The sequence below is a fragment of the Muntiacus reevesi genome, chromosome 2 (assembly GCF_963930625.1).
Source record: "Muntiacus reevesi chromosome 2, mMunRee1.1, whole genome shotgun sequence".
Taxonomy (NCBI): Eukaryota; Metazoa; Chordata; class Mammalia; order Artiodactyla; family Cervidae; genus Muntiacus; species Muntiacus reevesi.
The window spans coordinates 158,487,969-158,513,660 of record NC_089250.1 but is presented as its reverse complement, the minus strand read 5'-3'; the positions used below and the strand labels follow the sequence as shown (position 1 = coordinate 158,513,660).

At 39.8% G+C, this 25,692-nt stretch overlaps 1 protein-coding gene across 1 annotated transcript in view; it reads right to left on the bottom strand.

Annotated features, from left to right (window-relative positions):
- Positions 1-439: 439 nt before the first annotated feature.
- The window catches only part of PNLIPRP3 (pancreatic lipase related protein 3), an 87,273-nt gene continuing 62,020 nt past the window's right edge, over positions 440-25,692 (bottom strand). Inside the window, exons 4-13 of the mRNA XM_065919227.1 lie at positions 22,841-22,960; positions 22,073-22,204; positions 20,413-20,521; positions 14,582-14,701; positions 14,376-14,498; positions 11,204-11,322; positions 7,048-7,180; positions 3,936-4,047; positions 861-1,028; positions 440-573 (exon numbers count right to left, since the gene is read on the bottom strand). Of these exons, the coding sequence (XP_065775299.1) occupies positions 510-573; positions 861-1,028; positions 3,936-4,047; positions 7,048-7,180; positions 11,204-11,322; positions 14,376-14,498; positions 14,582-14,701; positions 20,413-20,521; positions 22,073-22,204; positions 22,841-22,960 (1,200 nt within the window). The 3' untranslated portion in view covers positions 440-509. The remainder of the gene's footprint in view (positions 574-860; positions 1,029-3,935; positions 4,048-7,047; positions 7,181-11,203; positions 11,323-14,375; positions 14,499-14,581; positions 14,702-20,412; positions 20,522-22,072; positions 22,205-22,840; positions 22,961-25,692) is intronic.

The following is a 25,692-nucleotide window of genomic DNA, read 5'->3' as shown; positions in this document are numbered from 1 at the left end:
TCTCATTAGTTTTCATTATTAATCAATAGATGTACCAACCCATGGGGTTACCATCTACTATACATCATGAGCTATAGACATAATTTGTCTTAGCAAGATTTAACAACATAGTAAATATTCTTCAAATAGTTTTGAACAATGGTTATTCCACCTGGAAATGCTCTAAGTGTACTTCAAACACTCAATCAGACAGAGGTTCATTTTCACTGACAAGTCTGTACCACCATTCTTGGAGCACCTCTTCTTAATTCAGAAAAATTGCAACACAACTCTATTTGGTCACTGAAAACCAGAATCCAATAGGTCACGGTACTATACTTTGTCCCAGGGCTCAGTCTGGTTTTAAGGTTCAGATAAAAGCTTTTCAATAAGAAAAACATCCTATTTAGAAAAAAGGCAACTGTACCTTTCTATCTTATTTATAAGGCCAAGTTTGGTCTGGATGCCAGCTAGAAGATTAATTTTCCCATTGCTCCCATTAAATAAATCCATCAAGATTATATCTGTGATTAGCATGGTTTCAGGATCTGGGCAATATTAGGTCCTACGATGTTTTGGCTACAGAAAGCAGACCTGAAAATTTTAAAGGGGGGGAAAAAGACAATATTAATATGATTCCAGTGTAGGTGATGTAGAAAATGTAGGTAGGTCTTCTAATTTAATGAGTAGTTATTCTTTTATAAACACTTTCACAAATACAGTATTGGTTTCTTAGATAATTTTTCTTCTCTTTAACTGCAAACTTTTGAGGGGCACACATTTTTATCCTATTTGCAAATTTAAAATTATATATGGATTTTAAATGTCATTTACAAAGTATAAACTGTGTTTGAAAATGCAAAGGAAAAAGTAAGACTTACTTATATCCATATTTTCCAGATATATCTATCACCATTTCTGCTCCCAGCTTACTCTGAGAACGTTCAAATGAATACTCCTTCCAAATGAACTCAATGCTTGTAATGTTTCCAACATTAATGTCTGCATCAATTAAATCTGTATAAGTCATGCCTGGCTTCAGTGTTCCACTGTCAATAGAAAAATAAAACTCATAAGCTTGCACTGGGTATTCATAATATTGAAGTTGAAGACAACATCTGTGTGTATCATGGAAGAGAAAGTTTCATTTCCCTGCATTTGATTATAGATTTATTCTTGCCGTTCACCTTGGTCAGCATCTCAGAACAGCACAATTCTAAAGCTTAAAAAAACAGTGAGGTAAATGAGAAGCCCGACTAGTTGATTTTTAGGGGCTAGTTCTCCAGTGAAGCTCTGGTCTTGGCTTTACGGTATCAGAAACTAGAGTTTATTGACACCCCAAAAATCATTGGGCTATCAATGATAGACTAAATTCACACAAAAATTAAAGAAAAACTAGAAGCCTGTTTATCAGCTCACAGTGGTGCAATGCTTCCTTTTCATTAACCAAAATGTAGTCCTAGCCTTCCCTTGCTACCTTCTTCATCTGTATAAAAAGAATTGGGTAACCAAACTAATGATAAAGAAAGGTGTTTTGGTGAGTGTGGGAATAGATTAGAGAGAATAAGTCATAAGAGACTTGAGACATAAGACATGTTTTATGCAAGCCAAAATTACTCTAGATGAGATATCTTTAGTCCTGCTATTTCCTTACTTTGTTAATGTATTGCTTGTCTCCTCTAACTGGAGGAAAAGTTCCATGAGAGCAGGACCCGAGTCTGTTTCCCCAGCAGTTATAACAATTCTTGGTATACAATAGGCATTTAAATGTTCGCTGAATGCATGAATGGATGCTGCTATTCCTAGGGCCTGTCTTGTTCCATTACATGTAGAATTAATTGATTTCATTACCAGAGGACACCTTTTTTTCAGGTTATAAGGGGTCATTTCCCTGTTGCTCCATCAACTGCCTTCACTCAGCACACACACAGTACAGTTCGTCATGATGGTGTCATTGGAAACCCAAATAACTAAAATATAATGTATAGTGAGGGCTTCCCTGGTGCCTCAGAGGTAAAGAATCAGACTGCCAATTCAGGAGATATGGGTTCGATCCCTGGGTTGGGAAGATCCCCTGGAGAAGGAAATGGCAACCCACTCCAGTATGTTTTCCTGGGAAATCCCACGGACAGAGGAGCCTGGCAGACTACAGTCCATGGGTTCACAGAAGAGTCAGACACGACTGAGTGCATTAGTATGCAAGCATGCAATCTATGGTGAAGCCAGACTCAAAGCTTGACTGAAGAGTGGGACTAGACCAGCACACAAATTCATTTAGCAGACTTCATTTTAAGATGAGACATTTACTGTGGACCTGAAATGCTTAATTATTCTTAAAAAAGAGGATTGGATAATTATGCAAGGACATGACAAATAGCTTTCTTTAGACATTAGCAAAAGAAGTAGAGAGATGACAAAACATTCTCACAAATTTTAGAAGGGGCGGGAACCACGCATTTCTCCCCACCTGACCCAGGTCAGCTGCCTTTGTGCAGAACACAAATCCCACAGCCTCAGGCAATGAGTGCACTGTGGGCCTTAGAGCCACAGACACAAGATCGTGTTGAACTGTCCTCAGAGGCATAGCTTAATGCAGATGTGAAGAACAAGTGGACATGAGATTTGCTAAAATAGGGAAGGGTATTTGGAACATGGAACAGCATGGATAAAAGTCAGGAAGGGAGGAAAGGATGAGATGTATTTTAATGCTGGGTAGTGCAATCAGGGTAATGTGGCTAAGCCAAAGATGAACAAAGCCAAATGGTGGGAGGCACAGCTAGAAATCGTGGGTTGGAGCCTGTGTGTGAACTGGGATCCAGACAATCACTGACTGAACTCATCTTTACAGGCAGCTGCACCAAGGCAAGATAACAAGCACAAAGGCTGCCAGAATGATTAATCCAACATATCCCTCAACCGACAACCACAAAGCCTCTGCTTTTCGTGCCTCTGCTTGTACTTGAAGATGATGTAAATCACAGAGCCAAAACATCTAATTAATTAATCAGTTCACAAAATAGTAACATCTAATTAGTGTGTACAATGTTAATTCTGAAATGAGTTGCAGAATTAAGTGAAGGAAGTGGAAGACGTAATTCAAAAATTTTAAGGTTGATCAAAGAAAAAATGAAGGAAAACTCAAGATAAAAGGAGACTGTAGCCTTTTATGAGAGTGCAGGGTGAATGTCTCTACTGAATTATTCCTACCTTTGACTGTCTTACCACACATCCTATACCTGTGAGTACTACTTAGGGAGCTTATTGGAAATTTGGCCATTCATATAAATACTTTATTTTATATGGAATCTATAAAAATAAAGTGATATGCCCAAATTTGTATAACAATAATGGACTGAATTAAAAACATATATTGTTTTTGCGACCCCATAGACTGTAGAGTCCATGGAATTCTGCAGGCCAGAATACTGGAGTAGGTAGCCTTTCCCTTCTCCAAGGGATCTTCCCAACTGAGGGATCGAATCCAGGTCTCCTGCAATGCAGGTAGATTCTTTACCAGCTGAGTCACCAGGCAAGCCCAAGAATACTGGAGTGAGTAGCCTATTCCTTCTCCAGGAATCGAACCAGGGTCTCCTGCATTGCAGGCAGATTCTTTACCAACTGAGCTACTAGGGAAGCCCTAAAAGTAAAGTGATATGCCCAAATTTGTATAACAATAATAGACTGAATTAAAAGCATATCTTGTTTCCTGTTTTTTTTTCCACTTGCTTTATTATCTAGATCTGTACTTCCATCTTAACACTTCCTAACATTTTCTATTTGTAGCTGGAACTGTGGATGAAATAGCTACTATGATTTGTATTTTGTATTTGGGAAAAAAGAAAAGTTATTATCAGATGATAGCCAATGGCACTGTAGGAAAAGAAAAGACTGAGCCTTACTGAGCGTGACGAACTGAGGACAGCATTGTTACCTGCCAGGTTATCATCCTTGCCTACCTGACAAGCTCAAATTCCCCGGTCTTCCCAGTCATTCCACCTACACGGAGAAATATACTTCCTTGAGTGACACTGTTTCCACCAAGTTTGACAGACAGTTTGTGCCTCCAACCTGGAAACAGAGAAAATAGGAAAGACAGAGAGAGAGAGAGAGAGGGTTTAAAACACGTGGAAAGCATGACATCTTTGTTATTGTTGTTCAGTCGCTAAGTCGTGTCCGACCCTTTGAGACTCCGTGGACTGTAGCACAGTAGGCTTCCCTGTCCTTCACTATCTCCTGGCTACTTTAATGTAAAAGTAACTTTCAGGGTTAAAGTGGAAGAGGGCTGTTCATGTTCATGAGAAAATAATAATACAACTTTATATAGCTTGAGTGAATTTGGTGAGATTATATTTTTAAAGACATATAAACTATCACATGTTGATTTTGCAGAGTAAATAGTTTAATGATATTTTTTAGAGAAAATTATTTACTTTTCCATACATTTTTTGGACTTTAGAAAAATGTGTGTGTCTTCTTCCATTCATTACATTTGTATTCTGTGGTGTGTATGCTCTCCATCAGTTCAGTTCAGTTCAGTCGCTCAGTCGTGTCCAACTCTTTGCAACCCCATGAACCACAGCACCTCCCTATCGATCACCAGCTCCCGGAGTCCACCCAAGCTCATGTCCAATGAGTCAGTGATGCCACCCAACCATCTCATCCTCTGTCATCCCCTTCTCCTCCTGCCCTCAATCTTTCCCAGCATCAGGGTCTTTTCAAATGAGTCAGCTCTTCGCATCAGGTGGCCAAAGTACTGGAGTTTCAGCTTCAACATCAGTCCTTCCAGTGAACACCCAGGACTGATCTCTTTTAGGATGGACTGAATGGATCTCCTTGCAGTCCAAGGGACTCCTTGCTTTCCATAGCCAAATTCTAATTTGCTATAGTTTGACAATTAATCCAGAAAAATATCTAGAAAACCTATTGAGCAAGAAAGTCTGGTTTTTTTTAATGACTCAGAGGCAGAATGAATTGTCCCTTCCTCTCCCTCCAGGCTTTGTGCTAGGAGTTCCCAGTCAGTACAGGTCTGAGTCAACACAAAGCCTGCCAGTAGGATAAATCCCTTGCAAACAGTCCAGTGTAACTTTTAAAGAACTCTAGAAATAAACAGATCTTTCATTCTGAATTCTAAAATTGTTGTATGCTTAATAACACAGAAAAAAATGCAATTCTTCATAAAGTTGTTTGAAAAGCCTCTGAAAGAGGAAAAAATTTACTAGAGAGAATTTTCAGTTCACAAATTAATCATCGTCAGAAAGCTCCGTTTCTCTCCTTGACCATTCCACTGCACTATGGCTGCCACCGTCACCTCTCCACTGAGAGCTAAACTCACCAGTGACAGGACTTATCCCATGAACTCCTTTGGGCCCTGTCTCATTGGACCTATCTTTGGGGGCAGTGAATGCATTCTCCCTTCCTCATCATCTTTCTTTTCTTGACTCCCACATGGTTTTATCTTTTCTCTCTTTATTCATTCCTCAGTGTCCTTCACAGGGACCACTTTCTCTGCTCTCTTTCTTCTCATTTGATACATTCTTCTTGGGTAATTACATCATCCACTTCATAGCTTAGGTTACTGTCTAAACATTCGAATCTTTGACTGTGGACCACAGTGATCTCCAGAGGCTGACACCCAATCTAACTGCACATGCCCAAATCCTAACAACATCTCAGACCTAATATGTAACAAACAGAGCCCATCAACTTACTTCAAACCAGCCTCTCTGCCTGGTTACCAAGTTCAGCATATGGTATGTCATTCACCCAGTTAGAATCATCCTTGACTTCTCCACTTTCTGCATCCCTCAAACCCATTCATTGAGTTAGACAAGGCTGACTCTCACATCCATATAAGACTACTGGAAAAACTAGATGGACTGTCTAGTCAAAAGTATGGTTTTTCCAGTAGTCATGTATGGATGTGAGAGTTGGACTATAAAGAAAACTGAGCACCAAAGAATTGATGATTTTAAAGTGTAATGTTGAAGAAGACTCTTAAGAGTCCCTTGGAATGCAAGGAGATCCAACCAGTCCATCCTAAAGGAAATCTTTCCTGAATATTCATTGGAAGGACTGATGCTGAAGCTGAAACTCCAATACTTTGGCCACCTGATGTGAAGAACTGTCTCATTGGAAAAGACCCTGATGCTGGGAAAGATTGAAGGCGGGAGGAGAAGGGGATGACAGAGGATGAGATGGTTGGATGGCATCACCAACTCGATGGATATGAGTTTGAGTAAACTCCAGGAGTTGGTGATGGACAGGGAAGCCTGGTGCGCTGTAGTCCATGGGGTCACACATAGTCGGACACGATTGAGTGACTGAACTGACAAACCCATTCACCCAGTTCCTTTTTTTTTTAAATTAAAACTCTTTTATTTGTTTTTATTTATTTGGCTATGCCAGGTCTTAGTGGTGGCACTCAGGATCTTCCATCTTTAGTTACAGCATGTGGGCTCTAGTTCCCTGACCAGGGATTGAAGCCACGTTCCCTGTATTGGGAGCATGAAGTCTTAGCCACAAGACCACCAGGGAAACCCCTCACGCAGGTCCTTTTTGCTTCTTCCTGCCCAAAGATAAAACCCAAACTTCCCATATGGAGCACAATTTCATTATTTGACCCGATTTACCTCTCTCATCTTACCTGCCTCATATTACCTTCCTCCTGGTCTCTACAATCTCAGCAGGGGGATCTTTTTTAGATTCCAGCTCTCCCTTATCTCCAGGCATTTTCATATGCAGTTCCTTTTGCTTGTAACACTCTATTTCCTTCCCTCTGTTACTCACCTTTCAGGAATCAGCGTCAAAGACATCTTTCCTTGGAAGCCTCCCTGATCTGAGTGCAGAAATTCCTTCTTTGCATCTCCCAACAGAAAGTTTATTACTCAGGGTTGAAACTGAGAATTTTCCTTTTCTTTCCCCCAGCCTAAACTCACTGTGTTGTTCTTCACTGCATCCTCAGAGTCTGGCCCGATGCCCAGTGATTTAGTAGACATTCAGTAAAAACTGTTGAATATTTAAAGGTAAGTGCCTTAAGGCATTACAATAAAATTCTGCTATGATACTTACGGGCAAATGGCGCAAGAGTCCCTGTGTTTAAAAAATAATATAATCTATTAGGCTTCAATTTTTTTAGGTGAAATCTATCAGCAAAATGACCCATTGTAGGGCAACCTTCCTTGGGACAATGGAAGCAATTTCCCTGGTGACAGAAAATAAGAGGTAATTAGAAATGTAATTAGAAATGCTGACTTTCAATAAACTCAGAATGTACTATTAAACTATAATAAATCTTTTGAGTCTAAATAAAGTATATGCATTTAAGAATGACTAAGTTGCCTAATAGACCATCCTGCCTGTTTTCAAAAACAAAACATAATAAAACAAAAACAACTGAGGGATAAGGGAAAGGGGCTGGCTGTCAGAAAAATGAGTAAATAACATGAATAGACAGAGAGTCCATAGAAGAGGAAAGTCAATAGTCAATAGCTATGTAAAAAGATGCTCAATCTTACTAGCTGCCAGGAGTGCAAATTAAAACAACATACAATTTCATACTCAGCAGATTTGCAAAAATTAAGGCAATTGGAAATACCAAGTATTGGTAAGATATGGAGTGGGGAATTCTCATTTGCTTCTTATGGGAATATAAATTAACAGACGTTGCAGACAGACATTTGGTAATGTCTAATAAAGATGGAAATGCACATATGCTTTGACAATTTCACTTCTATTGTATGTCATAAAGCAACTTCTACACTAGTACATAAGAAGATACGCAAAGGTGTTTATTGCAGAATTGCTTTTAATAACGAAAACTGCAAACAACCAAAATGCACGTTAGTAGGGGAATGAATAAATAAAATGCGGCCGATTCCTACAGAATTCCTACTAAATACAATAGGTCTATATATGTCAATGTAGATCTTATAAATTTTAATTTAAAAGCAAATTCAGAAAGACACTTATAGTAAGATACTCTCTCTCTCTCTCTCTCTCTCTCTATATATATATATATATATATATAAATAAATGAAATAAAGTAAAGTTGTTCAGTCGTGTCCGACTCTTTGCAACCCCATGGACTGTAGCCTACCAGGCTCCTCCGTCCATGAGATTTTCCAGGCAAGAGTACTGGAGTGGGTTGCCATGTATATATGTATATAAAATTCCCTCAAAGTTTGCCTTGGGGAAAGGCATGAAGCAAATATAAGGTACTTAAATTTTATCTGTGTATTTTATTTTATTTTATTTATTTTTTTTTTTAAATATTATTTTATTAGTTGGAGGCCAATCACTCTACAACATTTCAGTGGGTTTTGTCATACATTGACATGAATCAGCCATATAGTTACACGTATTCCCCATCCCGATCCCCCCTCCCACCTCCCTCCCCACCTGACTCCTCAGGGTCCTCCCAGTGCACCAGGCAAGAGCACCTGACTCATGCATCCCACCTGGGCTGGTGGTCCGTTTCACCATAGATAGTATACATGCTGTTCTTTCAAAACATCCCACCCTCACGTTCTCCCCCAGAGTTCAAAAGTCTGTTCTGTACTTCTGTGTCTCTTTTTCTGTTTTGCATATAGGGTTATCGCCACCATCTATCCAAATTCCGTATATATGTGTTAGTATACTGTAATGTTCTTTATCTTTCTGGCTTACTTCACTCTGTATAATGGGCTCCAGTTTCATCCATCTCATTAGAACTGATTCAAATGAATTCTTTTTAATGGCTGAGTAATATTCCATGGTGTATATGTACCACAGCTTCCTTATCCATTCATCTGTTGATGGGCATCTGGGTTGCTTCCATGTCCTGGCTATTATAAACAGTGCTGCGATGAACATTGGGGTGCACGTGTCTCTTTCAGATCTGGATTCCTCAGTGTGTATGCCTAGAAGTGGTATTGCTGGGTCATATGGCAGTTCTATTTCCAGTTTTTTAAGAAATCTCCACACTGTTTTCCATAGTGGCTGTACTAGTTTGCATTCCCACCAACAGTGTAAGAGGGTTCCCTTTTCTCCACACCCTCTCCAGCATTTATTGCTTGTAGACTTTTGGATAGCAGCCATCCTGACTGGCGTGTAATGGTACCTCATTGTGGTTTTGATTTGCATTTCTCTGATGATGAGTGATGTTGAGCATTTTTTCATGTGTTTGTTAGCCATCTGTATGTCTTCTTTGGAGAAATGTCTGTTTAGTTCTTTGGCCCATTTTTTGATTGGGTCGTTTATTTTTCTGGAATTGAGCTTCAGGAGTTGCTTGTATATTTTTGAGATTAATCCTTTGTCTGTTTCCTCATTTGTTATTATTTTCTCCCAATCTGAGGGCTGTCTTTTCACCTTACTTATAGTTTCCTTTGTAGTGCAGAAGCTTTTAATTTTAAAATCTAAAGCAAAACTTAAAAATTACTAATTTAATGTTGGAGTATTTGCTATTTTAGGTTTTTGAACTTTCAGACTTATAAACTACGGATATTTAGGCTAGGACTCTAGTGCATGCGTGCATGCTCAGTCACTACAGTCGTGTCCGACTCTTTGTGATCCAATGGACCACAGCCGTCCAGGCTCCTCTGTCCGTGGGATTCTCCAACCAAGAATATTGGAGTGGGTTGCCATTTCCTCCTCCAGAGAATCTTCCCAACCCAAGAATCAAATCTGCCTCTCCTGCACTGCAGGCAGATTCTTTACTGCTGAGCCACTGGGGAAGCCTAGGATTATAGTAAAACACCCCATTTAAAATTCCATTTTTAATGAGGAAAAATACTAACAAAATAATGAGGCCTCATACTGACTGAGTGCTTACCATGTGCAAGGCACTGTTTGGTGCACTTTATATGCATTTAGGTCAATTAATCCTCACAAAATAGCTTATTATTATAATGCTTTTATTCTCCTTATTTAGCAGATGAGGAAACTAAAGCCCAGAGAAGTAAGCAATTTGTCTGAGTTTGTTTGTCTATTAAGTGAAGGCGCAAGAATGTGAATCAGATGGTCTAGCACTAAAACCCCTATTATTTTATTTACTTATTTTTTAAAATTCCATCTCATTTTTTATGACTGTTGGGTAAAAGCACAATAAAACAAGCCAAGGAAATTGACTTAACATTCTCTAGTTTGCTGCCATAATTAGCATCTATGTGGCATAGGAGCCTATGGTTCTCCAGCTTTTAGCCGATTGAATCCCACTAACGGTGAATATACTGTGACTCTGAGAACCTGCTTTCACCTGCCTTTGATGTAGTGAATGTCAGGATGCCTTTAGCCATTCAGAGCAGCATCTGGGGCTTGAAGAAGGATGAGTTTGGGGAGAAGGCGGTTTAGGGGAAATGTCAGTGCTTGTCTGGCAAGGTTTCTGAGAATAGCAGTTCACCAGCCACATTATGAACAAAGAAGACATGCTCAGGAACTGAGAAGACAGCCTGAGGGCTCACTCACCTTGATCTGTAACAGGAGGGAAACACTTACTCCTGTCTCAACACTGTTCTTATTCACAAAATGCTATTGCTTATAAAACACTTTGGTTTGAAACCCCACATTTTTCTACCCTGATAAAACAGGGGATAGGTCTCTAAAGCACAAGCAGAAAAATCTTTCTACTTTCCACTACAAAACAGATTTTCTCTTTACCTTTTCATGGTGATAAGCAAATGAAAAATATGGTCAGCTCAGATCTGGCACCACGTGCTTCATGACTCAAGTAAAATCAGATTTGGTATTTTGTAATGTATATTGATCTGCATGGAATTCCTGTGAGCTATCTATGCTTCAGTTCTGCTCTGTATGAATAATCAAATTTTAATAAAATAATTTTCATGTTCCAGGTAAACAGCAATATGTTTGACAGTAGCTATTAATTGGTTCAGCCTTCTCAGGGCATCTTAGAGGATGACATTTAAAATATATACACACAAAAATTTTTGCACTGGACTTATGCCTGGTACACAACATCTAATAACTGCATAACAAATGACCAAAAAAGCAAAACTGGATATAATTCAAAAGAACTGAAACAACCAGAATACAAATAGTTGGTTTAGTTATTTAAGCCCTTCAGCAACCCAGCTACTGTTCAGTACTCAGCACAGAAAGAATCTATTATTTACCAAAATGGCAGATGCATTTTTTTTGCTACATACTCAATGTTCTAATTTTTAGTTGACTGATCATGCTTCAAAAAATGACTTGCTAATTGAATTACACGGCAAAATGCTTTACTTACTGCTTTAAAAGATTTGTAGGATCCACAAGGATAAGCAATAAATGCATCAGGATTGAGAATGCTTTCAGCATAAAAGCGATGACTTCGGGCATGGTTGCAATCAAAGAAGGAAAACACTTCTGTGAAAACAATTTCCAATTAACTGGTAGCAATGAACTGATAACTGATAGTATGAAACATTTCCTAGAAAGAGTAATGTTAAATGATAGTTTCTTGACTTGGATCTGGGTCACCAGACCTTGTGTGTAGTCTTAGATATTGCACATTTATTAATATTACATATAATTTTCTTGTACCAAAAAATTCTTTGTGTGAGTCTAAAGGGACATTTAATGTAGATGACTGTGTTCTGATACTAATATCCCCAACACTTCCCAGATATCTGACATAGCACTTAAGAGTTTTAAGTATCACTGTGTACACAGTATCTTGGCCTTAGACCAATTAATTCTCTTGTCTCCCTGCTTCTGCAGGAATGACTGAGCTCCCTCCTATTCAGTCATAAAACAGCCAGCAAGGTTAACCAGTACACACCTTCAGCTGAGTTTCAAGATGTGACAGGTGGAAATGTATTGTAAAGAATGCTATAGACAAATTGGTTTTGTCATTGTCAGGCACAGCATTACTGCCACTAGTAGTTAGGATTACTGCAACAATTCACAAAAATTCTAAGTACATTTGTGTATTCTGAAATACACTCCAGTCATTTATGCTCTCTTTTCCTTACATAACAACATTTTTACTACATGGCATGGGCTATTCTTGTCATGACCTACATGACTTGGCTCACCTTTGAGTCACTAGATTTTGGTTTTGGTGTATGTGGCAAATCACTTATCTATAAATGTGGACTCCAAAGAGTCACTCCTTCCTAGATCCTCACCTCTTTGCAATATAATGTTACTACTCTTTCCATCAAGAGATGGAACTGACTTTTTGAAAAACCTTTCTGGATTACAGGCTAGCCTTGTGACTGCTTTGACTAATAGAATGTGGAGGAACTGACAGTGGGCAAGTATCAAGGCCTTGGTCTTCAGTGACCTTCCAGTATCTATTCTTGCTCTATTAGAACCCAGTCTCCATGTTAAGAAATTCAGGTGAACTGGCTGGGGAGAGAGGCTCCAAGGAAAACAGACCACTTAGAGAGGAGAGCTAGTACCAAGACACTACACGTGGAAGGCCATCTTGGACCTTCCCACCCAGCTTGGCCCAGCCCAGCCCAGCTCCCAGTTGGATGCAATCACGTGCATTCACCCAATGGACACAGAGCAAAGCAGAGCTCTGCCTGAAACTTGAGCCTCATAATCATGGGCAATAAACCATTGTTCTCTTAAGCCACTATGGTTTGTTATACAATAGATAACTGAAATCATTTCAGAAATGCAACACAGCAGTGATAAAGAATTGTCATCATTTTTTTTAAGGAGGACTTCTCTTATATCAGGTGTCTTTACATACAAATTTGTATTCATAGCTAATTGTGGTTTAGACAAGATGGTTCTTTAAGACATAGGGAACTATGAATTTTAAAAGTAAATGACTTCTTAGTAATAAATATAATGTAAAATAAAATATTTTGAAGCTGAAAAGTCATCTAAAGATATGAATGATAAATATGCTTTTAATCTAATAAAGTTGTAGGAATTATAGTATCTCAAAATGATAGCTTATGATAAATGTAGGCTTATTTTAATTTATTATTTTACAGAATTTCAAGTACTCAGTATATAACAATTAATACAGTTATGTCAAGGAGTCTTATGATCTATGTTTTATCCTAATAGAAATGATTTCAAACCATAATAAAACAAATAATGAGAAAGAAGTTTTATAATAGGTCTTTTTTGAAAGAATTTTGCTTACCAGCACTAGATAGAACTGGCTTTAATTCTCATTTTGAGTATCTATAGTTTTACCAGTTTTAAGCAGTCATTGCAAGTGGATATTTCTAGTTACATTTACTTTCAAAACAGATAGTAAAACTTTGTAACTTAGTGCTAGTGAAGAGGAAATTCAAGCTACTCTCAATGCAGTGATCTGTGCTTTTTTTCCTCTACAACTGCCAGATGGAAAATAGAATAATTACATCATCTAGATATTCTGACCACATGGGATCAGGCAGTGGGATATTTAGAATCATCCAAAAATTTACTATCATGTCATCATACATTATATTACTGGGCTTTATCATATATTATGGATGATACAAATCATTATTTACATGATAATGATATAGAGATAGGGAGGAATGGAACTCCCAAATAATAACTTTCTGGTGTCGTATAAACTGCCTTATTATTATTATTGGAAACTGCTATAAAGGGCTAAATTCTATTTGTTTAATTTGTGATTAAATTAACTTGTGATCCAGGGTGAGTCTGTCAAAAAGCAAATCAAATCATGTACTTCGTCTGCTCAAAATCCTCCCATGGCTCCCATCCCCCTTAAGCAAAAGCTGAAGTCTTTGCAACAGTCCATAAGACCCTACATTATCTCCCCCTGCCCTGTTCCTTCTCTAACCTCATGCCCTGCTACTCTCCTCTCTTTTATTTCACTCTGGCCACAATAGGCTCCTCGCTGCCATGAAACTCACAGGCTCCTGCCCCAGGCCCTTTGTACTTGTCATTCCCACCCCACAGCCTGGAATGCCTTTCGCCCAGGTACCTGCATGGCTAACTCCTTCAGGTCATCTTTTCAGTAAGGACTTCCTGTCCACCCTATCAAAAATCTCCTTCCCCTAGGTCACCCACACTGTCACCAACACATCATATTCCCATTACATGCTTTGTTTTGTCTCCTTAGCACTTATTCTATTACTGTTTTTCTAGCAAAGTAGGGTATTAGCTCCTACTAATTTTTGTCTTTTGTATGCATTCCTACATCTGCTATTCCTAGAATAATGCCTGGCACATAGTAAGCACTCAAAACAAACCTATTGGATGACTACATCCTCCCTGTTCATACTGAGTGAGACATTCTGTTAGACCCTGGGGTTACAGACTTAACTAAAACATGGACCCTGGCCTTGCAGACCTCACAACTGCTAGGAACTTCATACATGCTATTGTGTTTTGGACTAAAATATATTTTTACATTATATTATATTCAAAAGCATATTCTATCCAAGAAGGGTGCTCAATGAGTTTATAACTGCAGTTTAGAAAGTATTTACCTTCCTTGTAAATATTGAGATCAAATTTAAATAAAGGTGTAATTAAATCTTCACATCCTGGCATGTGCTTCCCTCCATTTGGGTAAAAGTCAAGGTGACCACAAGCATTAATAGTTCCAGCACCTGAAATTTAAAAAAGCAAGATGCATGCTTCTAAAACTCTCCTCCATCTTTCAGTGCACTTTCGATTTGTGTTAAAAACTTACCAAGCTCAAAGAAGAGGCGAACTGCATTTGTATGGATAACGTCAACAAAGTTGGCGTCTGAGGGATCCAGCCTGACTTCATTTGGAGTGTCATGGAAACACGGCCCTGCTGGGTCCAACCCTAGGAAAAAGCATAATGTGTATTAAACTAAGACATATAAAAGTACACTGACAGTGTTGCTATTTTGGAAGGATAGATGGTGAAGGCAAAGTATTCTTTCCTATATGATTTATGTAGGTCAAACACCACTCAGCCTGAAGGACAGATACATAAACTGTAGGATGTGTTTATATTTATAAATGCAGGATCTGTATATACTGCAATGTCGGATTCCTACACACAAGCAAGGCTGTGTCTGGACAATACCAAACCAGTTAACAAAGTCAGAAAAGTCAAAGCAGCTACTCTAGGGTCTGTACATGGAATATCATACAGACAACTAAGGTTATGGATTGCAGACCACCTTAAAAGCAACATTTATATGTAAAAAAATAAAAAATAAAAGCCAAGAACCCTTTAAAATGTAAAGATGAATCACAAAGCAACACAGTTAAAATAATAGAATCATAGTCCTCAGTTAAGGCTCACTTAGTTCCATTCATTGTATTACAAACAAAAGCCTGAAGTCCAAAAAAGTGAAGGGGCTTGACAAGGCCATCATACGTTAGATGCAAAATGAACCATCATATATTAGATGCAAAATGGTGGTCAGACTTCAGTCCATTGTCTCCCATTCAAATGTCTACTAAAGCAAAGGTTAAGATATCTAAGGTCTCAGATCTGAAAGAGACACGTGCACCCCAATGTTCATCGCAGCACTGTTTATAATAGCCAGGACATGGAAGCAGCCTAGATGCCCATCCGCAGATGAATGGATAAGGAAGCTGTGGTACATATACACCATGGAATATTACTCAGCCGTTAAAAAGAATTCATTTGAATCAGTTCTAATAAGATGGACGAAACTGGAGCCCATTATACAGAGTGAAGTAAGCCAGAAAGATAAAGAACATTACAGCATACTAACACATATATACGGAATTTAGAAAGATGGTAACGATAACCCTATATGCAAAACAGAAAAAGAAACACAGAAGTACAGAACAGACTTTTGAACTCCGTGGGAGAAGGTGAGGGTGGGATGTTTCAAAAGAACAGCATGTATATTATCTATGGTGAATCAGATCACTAGCCCAGGTGGGATGCAAGAGACGAGTGCTCGGGCCTGGTGCACTGGGAGGACCCAGAGGAGTCGGGTGGAGAGGGAGGTGGGAGGGGGGATCGGGATGGGGAATACGTGTAACTCAATGGCTGATTCGTGTCAACGTATGACAAAACCCACTGAAATGTTGTGAAGCAATTGGCCTCCAACTAATAAAATAAAATTTAAAAAAAAAAAAAAAAGATATCTAAGGTCTCTAAAATGTTATGATTGTTCACATAACTCTTCATTTACATATTTGACGATTATTTATCAAGCACTTATTATGTGCCAGCAACAGGGTTTTGCAACTGGATACAAGGAATAAGGTCCTCAAGGACCTTTCTGTTTGGAGGGGAAGGTACCGCAATTCAATGTGCTCAGTGCTGAGACAGGTGAGCGCAGGTGTTATGCAATACAGAGAAACAACAGGCAACCCAGTCTTGGGAAACCGGGACGTGCTTCTGCTAGAGATGAGAAATGCAAGCAGAGATCTGAGGGAGTGGAAGAGTCAGCCAGGGTGAAGATGAGGTCAGTAGCATCCTGGGAAGAGGACAGAGAGTATAGGTGGCCATCAGGCGAGAGGGTTAATCACATTTGGGAAACTGCAACTAGCTTTCAAGGGCCGGTGCATAGGATTTTAGAATTTGGTGAGAGATGAAGACAGCATTGTAGTCAGGAACCAGATGTAATTAGCTGAGCCACGATGAGTTTGGACATGATCTGGTTGTCTATGGGCAGCTCTTACAAGTTTGCCAAAAGGGAGGTTTACAGTTAGATTTGTATTTTAGCAAAGCCTCTTTGCTGTGAAGTGGAATCTGGGGCTCAGAGCGGAGGGGACTCAGAGCTGAGCTGTATCTGACCCCTTGGGAAATGCAGCAGGAGTGACCGATGAATGTGCCACAGCTGTGGGGTGTTTATTACCTCGGCATGATAGACTGTTAAATGATTCCATTTTTGTTTTTATTTTTCTGAATCATATAATCGTGAGAAAGAAATGATAGAATGAGAGGAGGCAAGGAGAGGAGAGAAGAGGGGGCCTAGATAGAACTTGAAGAACACCAACATGTAAGGAAAGGTGAAAGAAAAGGAACCTGCGAGGGAGCCTGGAAAGAAACTATAGACAAGAACAAAGACAACCAAGGAGATGCAAGATGGGGAACCACAGGAGCCAAAAGAGGGTGTTCCAACAGCGAGGAGGGGTTAGCATGTCAAATTCTGCAGAGGGGCCAAGGAAAGTAAAGATGGGAAAGGCCTGGAAGAGTCCCACTAAGAAGCCATTGGTGGTCATAGTGGTTTTGCGAGCAGGACTGGGGAAGAAACCAGACTGCAGTGGGTTGAGGAGAGCACAGCCCTCAAGGAAACAAGGCCACTTCCTTTTAGAGGAGTTGGAACCTGAGTGACGCAAGCAAGGGTATTGGTGAGAAGAGGCTGTGGCCTAAGCAGGAACCGGGACACATCAGTTTTTTTTTTTTTTGACATGTCAGTTCTAATAGAATTAGGGAAAAGAGCTTGACAAGATGGGAGGAAAAGCAGACAAATGACAGTCAGGTCCCCAAAGCTGGCAAGAGACGCAGAGCACAGGTGAAAAATAAAATTAGACAGAGGGCCAATGACGTAAACCAACAGGCATTTGTGCAAAATATCCAAGCTTAAAAGAAAGCTGCCCAAGTATTTGTCTCACAATTAATCTTCAACTCTAGGGAGAATTGTTTATGCTAATGTACAATTGCTAATTAGATACAATCTTCTGATGATGTCGGGAGCTCAGTAGAGATGTATCCAAATATAGCAGGTACACCTCAGATGATGTTGATGTGAGGACAAGGCAACCAGATATGTTTTTCTAAAAAAGACAACTAGTGTTTTCAAGATGCAGGGAAGAGAGAATCTTGGATCTGTGGTTCTAAAAGATCTCAGGAGGAAGATCAACAGAGGGGAGAACTAGAAGGTTCAACCTCTTAATTGATCTGAGCTGGGGAGGCATGACCCCTATTGCATGAATGAAAACTTCACCCTTTGGAAGCTGAGTTTGTTAATATGTATGTATTTGGATGCATGAGTGTATCAGCATAGAGAATAACCTCTTCTCCAATAGGAAAACACTGATGTTATTTATAGATAAAAGGAAAACAAAACCTTGACTGAGTAACCCCCATGCTATAGTCATCTATGATAACTGCCTACCAGTTATAGAGAATTACCAGAGACACAGAAACTTATGCATGTCCTAAAATCTACCATATTTTGTTTTTAACTGGTTTTATTATAAAGCCAACATTTTTTTTTTGAAATCTCGGTTCTTTTGTTATCCAAGGAACGTGATTATTCAAAGACTAACCACCTAGAAGGAATATAGACTGCAACATCCAAATTATGTAGATCCTTCAGATGTTTAGAGAGCCTTTAAAAACCTATTATTGTCTATTTATTCAATAGGATAATTCACTTGGCAGGAAACCCTGAAGTTAAAAATTATCCGAGTTGTGAAATAAGAATTCAGGGAAACAAAATCTCCATAAATTTATTGCAACCTAGTGTGAATTTCTGACACATTTATGGCAATGTTCTTCCTTTTAATTTACAGCTGAAATGCTCCCCTAGGCTGTTAGGCCCCATGAGATTCCATTCGTACATGTTGGACCCATTTCTTCCATTCTCTGGCAAAGATTTTTGCTACACAACAACTTTGGAGCCGACTCATTGGGAAAGACCCTGATGCTGGGAAAGATTATTATTGTGAGGGCAGGAGGAGGAGAAGGGGTGGCAGAAGATGAGATGGTTGGATGGCATCACCGACTTAATGGACATAAGTCTGAGCAAACTCTGGGAGATGGTGAAGGACAGGGAAGAGTGGTGTGTTGCAGTCCATGGGGTTGCAAACAGTCGGACACAACTTAGTGACTGAATAAAGAACAACAACTTCAGGGTAAATATACAAATTTTAATATTCTATGTAGAAATGGTAGTGGTGGGCCAGGGCTGGAGTTGGAATCAGAGATCTGGGAAAAAGAGGAGACTTTCAGCAGGAAAAGCCTGTTATACTATGAGACTGCAGAGGCAATATATTAAAACTTTAAACCCAATTTAGGATTTGGAAAAAATATTTTAAATTTAAATCTGAAATTAAAGCACGTGTGTGTGTGTATGTGTATGTGTGTGTTTGTGTGTGTGTGTGTGTGTGTGTACACCAGAGCTGCAATGTATTGTTTCAATGAACACAAAGTGTATACCTACTATGTGCCAGAACTGGGATGGGAGTGCAGTAAGGAAGTCTTTCTAAGTAGTTCAGAGTCTACTGAACATAACAGGTACATGAATAATTAATTAGACTTTGTGATACAACATTTGTATCTTCATATATAATAAAGGCATATTTCAAAGAGTGTGGAAAGCAGAAAATTAACTTTGTCTGAGGAAGAAATATCTGAGAAAATTCTCAAAGGATGACCAGTGGGTGTTTAGGGTGAGGGGGAACAGGACTTGCAAAGGCACAGAATCATGAAAATGTGTGAAGAAACATTAAACATTCATACAACAAGTTCAGATGCTTTAGACAATGAAAAGTCTCAAGCAGTGGAGTGGCACAGCCCGTGTTTAGAAAGATAATGACACTGGCAATACCTGTGTAAGACTGGAGTACCAGCCTGTTCTGAGGAGTGTCCAACTCTTTGCAACCTCATGGACTGTAATCCATCAGGCTCCTCTGTCCATGGGATTCTCCCAGCAAGAATACTGGAGTGGGTTGCCATTTCCTACTCCAGGGGATCCTCCTGAACCAGGAATCGAACCCACATTGTATATTTTTTATTGGCAGGCAGAACCAGGCAGGGCACCAGCCATGAATGGCAAACACTCAGGAGATGGAGAGGGCCTGAGCTGGGACAGTGACTGGGCCACAAAGAGGCACAACACAGATGTAGGAGAAGATTGAAGGATGGAGGAGATAAGGGGTTTGATGACTGACTGTTGGTGGGGGATACAGAGAAGGGAAGGGCCAGCCCAACTTACCAGTAATGGAGCTGATATTTTGATTTCTAGTCAATGGACTCAAGTATGTTTGGAAGTCAAGAGTACAGGGAAGGGATGCAATTAAATATCATTCCCAACAACTTGTTCATAGGACTCACTTTGCAACTTGTTTTCAGGTTTAACATTATACTCAGGGACAATATTCAACTTTATGTGCTGCTGAAGCAGGCACACTCAGGAACAACATTCAAAAGTTTAGCAACTGGAAGAGCATGGGCCTTAAACAAAACAGTCCAGCATTACAGCTACACTGGGTGAGCAGGGCCATCGAGGAGTTTCTGTCTCAGTGTCTGTAGAAGCCATTATGGAATCGCAAAGCATGGAATGTGTCATCCTTCAGTCGACCATCCCCGACAGGTGGATGATCACAGGTCCCATTCCTCTGTCACCACAGATAATGCTACGGTGAACACTCTTGAAAATGGATTCACACACTCACCCTTTGGAAGCATTTCATGTTTTAGTTCAGGGAAGGTCACATTTTCTCTTGTCTTCCATTTGCTTCTGTGACCTCCTTGGTGTTCAGATATTTGATACTTTGTACACAAACAAAGACGTAAGTAAACAAACCCAAGGACCATCCGCAGGGCAGGCTTACCAGTTATCCTTCCCAGGCCTGGCGTCCTTGACCCAGCTTCCCCAGCCAGATGAGCTCCCAAGCTGTGGCCAATCAAGTGTACTTTAGAAGCGGAATATCCAAATTTTTTCTGAGAGGATATTTTAAAAGGAAAACAGAACAAGCATTATTATTTTTTTTTTTTAAAGCAGGTGGAATGGCTGAAACTGGCTTAAAATGAAAAAGGAGCTGACATGTTTCTCCCTCTCCCCCCCAGGATGGGGAGACTGGTAAAACGACAAAGCAACCCCATGTCCACCTCCATCCTTATCCAGCTGAGGGAGAGAACATCAGGTGGGCCGGAGGAATACCTTCTGTCGGCGCTTTCTCCCTGTGCTAGAGGGCCTCGCAGTTCTTGGGAACAGGAAGGAGACCAGCCCAGTGACCCTTCTGTAGCTTCCAGTCCATGTTCATCCTTCCTGAGGCCCAAACCATCCCGCACACCCCCACACGGGCTAAAGGCAGCTCACGCCCAGGAGGGGTAAACGATTCACTGAACATTTAAGTCAGCCAACACGTTCCCCTTCAGTTCAGCAAAATCTCCTCCGACTTTTTTTATGCGCCTTTACGAGCCCATAGCTGAGGCCCCAAGATCAAGGAAGAAATTCGCGAAAGCTTAGTTGGACCTGGGTTTTCTCTGAAGGGGAGACGAATCCGTTTCCATCCTTTGCGGACAGACACACTCGAGTTCCCCCTTGTAGTCTGGCCTCCCCTCAGGAGCCGGAAGAGTGGATGGAGAAGAGGGAGGGCAGCCTGAGTATCGGCTCCCGGACTCTGCTCCGGCCCGAGTCCTGACTGGGCTCAGGGCTGGGCCCGCTCTCCTGACCGGCCCTCCGAGTGAGCCGCAGCGCCCGCCAGTCCCCTCCCGCCGCCTGGTGTTCTCCCCCAGTCCTGTCCCCCACTCCGTCAGGGCGGAAACGCTGCCTCGCTCGCTCACCGTGTCCCTCCAGCGCCGAGAACGAGCCCGGCCCACAGCAAGTGCGGAGTGAAGTGTTTGTTGACTGTAAGGAGTGAAATCTTAAGAATCTGAAAGGGTCATAAACCTTCAGATTTCTTTACTTCCCCGCATTGCATGGTGGGAAACTACTTTCTATCGTGGTGGCGCATTTGGAGATTTATAAATGTCTCAGATTATAGCCCTCATAAATAGCAAAGCCTATTTTATTCTCCTTGAAAAGGTGTAGGTTCAAGAGTTGTGCCTGGACTGGCCGAGGGACCTATTTCACTGCCATAGAACCCAGTTTCTGTGGGGAAAACGCACTTCACATTCTGCCCAGATAGCGCCCATAACGCAGAAACGGTTTCTTCTCTATCGTTAAGGACGGGTTTACCTTGTGCTAAAAGGAACCGCGATGGTCCTCCAGGCCGACGCAGGCGGCGCCCCTGAGGGGCGGGGATGGGTTTGGTGAGGAGCCGGTGAAGACACACTGCCCCCAAGTGGCGATTTGTAGAACTACAGGCACTTCTTTCACCAGAAGGAACCTAACATTCCCTTTTTGGCTACCATACCCCAACGCTTATTATTTCGCATGTTCGGTACTTGTGTAAACTAATAAAAAAGTACATAGAATTGCCCCCAAATTCTTGGTGTTATGATACAAAGCTGGCTCAATGTAATGTTAAAGCAATCAACTGTTCTTACCACAAGAACATCAATAAAATAAGCCACCTCGGCACCAACAACCCGGAGATTGTTTACAGCGTGGATATATTGCAGTGAACCGTTAATCCAGTCTAAATTAATGCAGTTCACATCTTCGACTTTTAGCAATACCTAAAAAGATTTATTGTAAGTATTAAAAATAAGAATTAAAGGAAACCAGAGTGCCCAAACAACTGGTTCTACAACAAGAAATAACATCTGCAAGTATTGTGCTTGGCCCTGTCATAACACTTGTACATATATTAACTTATTTGATATTCACTTAAAGATAAGCAAACCTAGGCAAATATAGGTTAATTAACTTGCCCATGACCACAGAGCTAGTCAATAGAACCATAATATTCCAGACAGCCTGACTCTACCACACTATATGGCTTGTAAATAATTAATTGCTTACTACGTTAGCAGTCTATTAATCTTGAGTAGAAGAGAGGAAAATTAATTTCCTGGAGTGAACTTGGAAATGTTTTCCTTAAATTAAATGAGAAATTTATCATACCATTCAATCTTTTGTCAAAGATGAGAATTTACTAAGAATAATTATAAAAATCTACTATCATAATCTGTGCAATTCATAACCAGTGAAAATAAATGGGAAATGGGTAATTCATTTGGGTCTTGGAATATGGTTAATGTGAATAACTGAATGGAGAATTTCCATGAATACACGTTAGTACCTTGCAAAGTACATTCACATTAAACATAAAGCTTTAATACACTATAAAGAAGAGATTATTCACATCATACATTGCACATGTCTTGCTGCCATTTGCCGTCTGATTTCCATCCAGGTATGTTGATACGTGTGATCTTGTCTGTTGAGAAGTGTGAGGCTTGGATAGTTAAATAATTAACTGCACTGACTTCCTATTTCAGGTGAAAAGAAATTAAGGTAAAATAATTGAAAATTATTTAACATTTAGTAGAAATATTCTAAATTTGCTAAGAAGTTTTCCTCTAACTTTGACTTTAACAACCATCTTTAATACATTTTTATCAAAGAAATAGTTACTGCTACATATTGCAAAAGTACCAAGGAATTATTAATGCATTACAAAATGCAACATACAAATTTTATCACATGGAAAAGAAATCAAAATGTTTGGTTTCAAGGTAATGCTTGTCAGAATTTCAGTAAGCCTTACTTTTGTACAGAATTTTTCAGTTGTCAACGTAACTCGTGAGAATTACCTTATCCAAGGCTTAGATGCATATTCCAAAGGTGACAAGATAAGATTGTCCACCACACTTTATGAACGAGGAGTAGAGGTTAGATCCTTATCACATGAAATACAACAGCATATTTAAGATATTTTACGTGATGGTGTTAAGTATTGTTTTGTATTTCTTGTACTTTATTAGATGGTTTTTATGACAAAATTCTTGAGGCTTTAGAATACTATTAATTTAAGTAATTTTGTTATTAAGAGAAAAATTATAAGTCAAAAGTATAAGCAGTTAAGTAGAGAAAAAATAAAAGGTCAAATCAGCAAATAGCAAGTTTGACAATGGTAATCTTAAACTAAAAAGCAACAAATTTAGATACTCATGAAACTGAAATGAATGGCTGATTACTAGCTACCTGTGTTTAACGGTATATACGATTAATCATACGACCTACTAAAGTTTCTCCAAGACTGTGAACAAACAATTAAGAGAATCCCAAGCTGGCTTACAAATGGCAATAATTATAATACAGGTAAAACTCCTATCTATCTAGATTATAGGTACTCTGTGAAAGAGTGAAAGTGTTGGTTACTCAGTCGTTTCCGACTCTATGCAACCCCATGGACTGAAGCTCACCAGGCTCCTCTGTCCATGGGATCCTCCAGGCAAGAATACTGGAGTGGAGAGCCATTCCCTTCTTCAGGGGATCTTCCTGACCCAGAGATTGAACCCAGGTCTCTTGCATTGCAGGCAGATTTTTTACCCTCTGAGCCACCAGGGAAGCCCTGTGGGTTCTCTGTAGAGTAGCTCATTTGGCCTTCTCAATGCTGTGACGTAGGTACGAACTTTACAGGTTAGGAAGGGGTGTAATGAGAAAGGAAGTCACTTGTCCAAAAGTACTGCAGCTGATGAATCCTGGAGAAGGATTCAAACCCACATGGCCTCTCTCTAAAGCCATGCACTTCACCACCGGGCTTTCAAGTTGTGATCTGATCATAGTGCTTTCTCCTGATGGGATGCATACCAGCTGAAGAATTTGTGATGTAGATAATAAAATCTATTGTATTGGGGCTTTTCAGCAAGCACTTCTCTGTTAAATAATCAAATCCAAGTGCAAAGACGTTTGTATATCTATGTATTTAAAAGAACTCAACGCCCATTCCAACTCTGGCTGGAGCCCCTTAAACACCTACTGTATTCCTGTTTCTACACCAAAAAAAAAAAAAAAAAAAACTATTTAGGAAACGTCATTTAGTAGAAAAAGTACGTATAGTTTTCCACTGTCATGAGAATAGTTTGAAGAAGTGGGACCTCGAACAAGCCTCAGAATGGCAATCTGACAAGTATTATGGTATCCAAGCATTCTCTGTTGTCACAAAAGTCATTAAGGATTTATTAAGGTAGGAAAAGGCAACAAAACAACTTTGTTCACTGTGCATTCAATCTAGCACACCACTCTAAAATGATACACTAACTTAGGAAATGGGAAACTCCCAAACAACATCATGGAATCAAAAGGACAGAATTCCACAAGGACAGAAACTTGGATCCCACAAGGGACAGAAACTAAAAAGGGTGTCAGGACAGAACAGGTTATCTAGAGGTAAGAGTAGAGTATTGATGTCTAGCTGGGTGCTGGGGTGTTTTCTCTTAACATTCTTATTTTTGAGTGGTCATGGAGCCTAACTGACATAGAATTAACCCATCCTATAAGTGAGGCAAAAATAGTCACCAGTTAGGCATGTTCTAGCCTTGACAAAAGCTGCAGGCACAGGAACCATTGTAATTACGCAACCATGCATCACGACTAGCAATGGCAATGAGTCACTTAAGGTTAAGAAGTCACGGATACTATACTCTCATGATTTAAAAAATAAAAAAAGAAAGAAAGAAAGAAAAAAAGAAGTCACAGATTGATGGGGAAAAAAGTTGGTTTTATTCTTCCAGGAAGGTAGCTGAGACCTATGCCTCAGAAGACCATTTACATCAACAAATTGATTCTTGACAATTCACCAATTGCTAAGCCTTGATTACTAGTTCCTTATTTGGTAATTCCCCAATTGCTAAGTCTCAATTGCTAAGCTACTGCATGATTTACTTCTTTCTCATAAACAAAGGTAATCAAATTTATACAGTATAGCATATGAATCAAACCTGTGATGATCCTTGCTTTTAGCATCACACCATGACTCAGTCTACAACCTAGCTGTTATTAAAAACCACATTAACAACAAACCCTCAGGTGTCTATCTATTGCAAAATTCGGGTACAGATCTGTGTTGTCACACATGATTCTTTCCAAATGGAAGGGAGTGGGAAAGATGTGGAAAGCACTGTTTTTATGGCCCTTTTCTTAGGAAAATATTCGGTTTTCTGATGTTCTCTCCACTGCCCATTGGGCTCAGCCTTGCCTGAAGACTGGTCTTCATCAC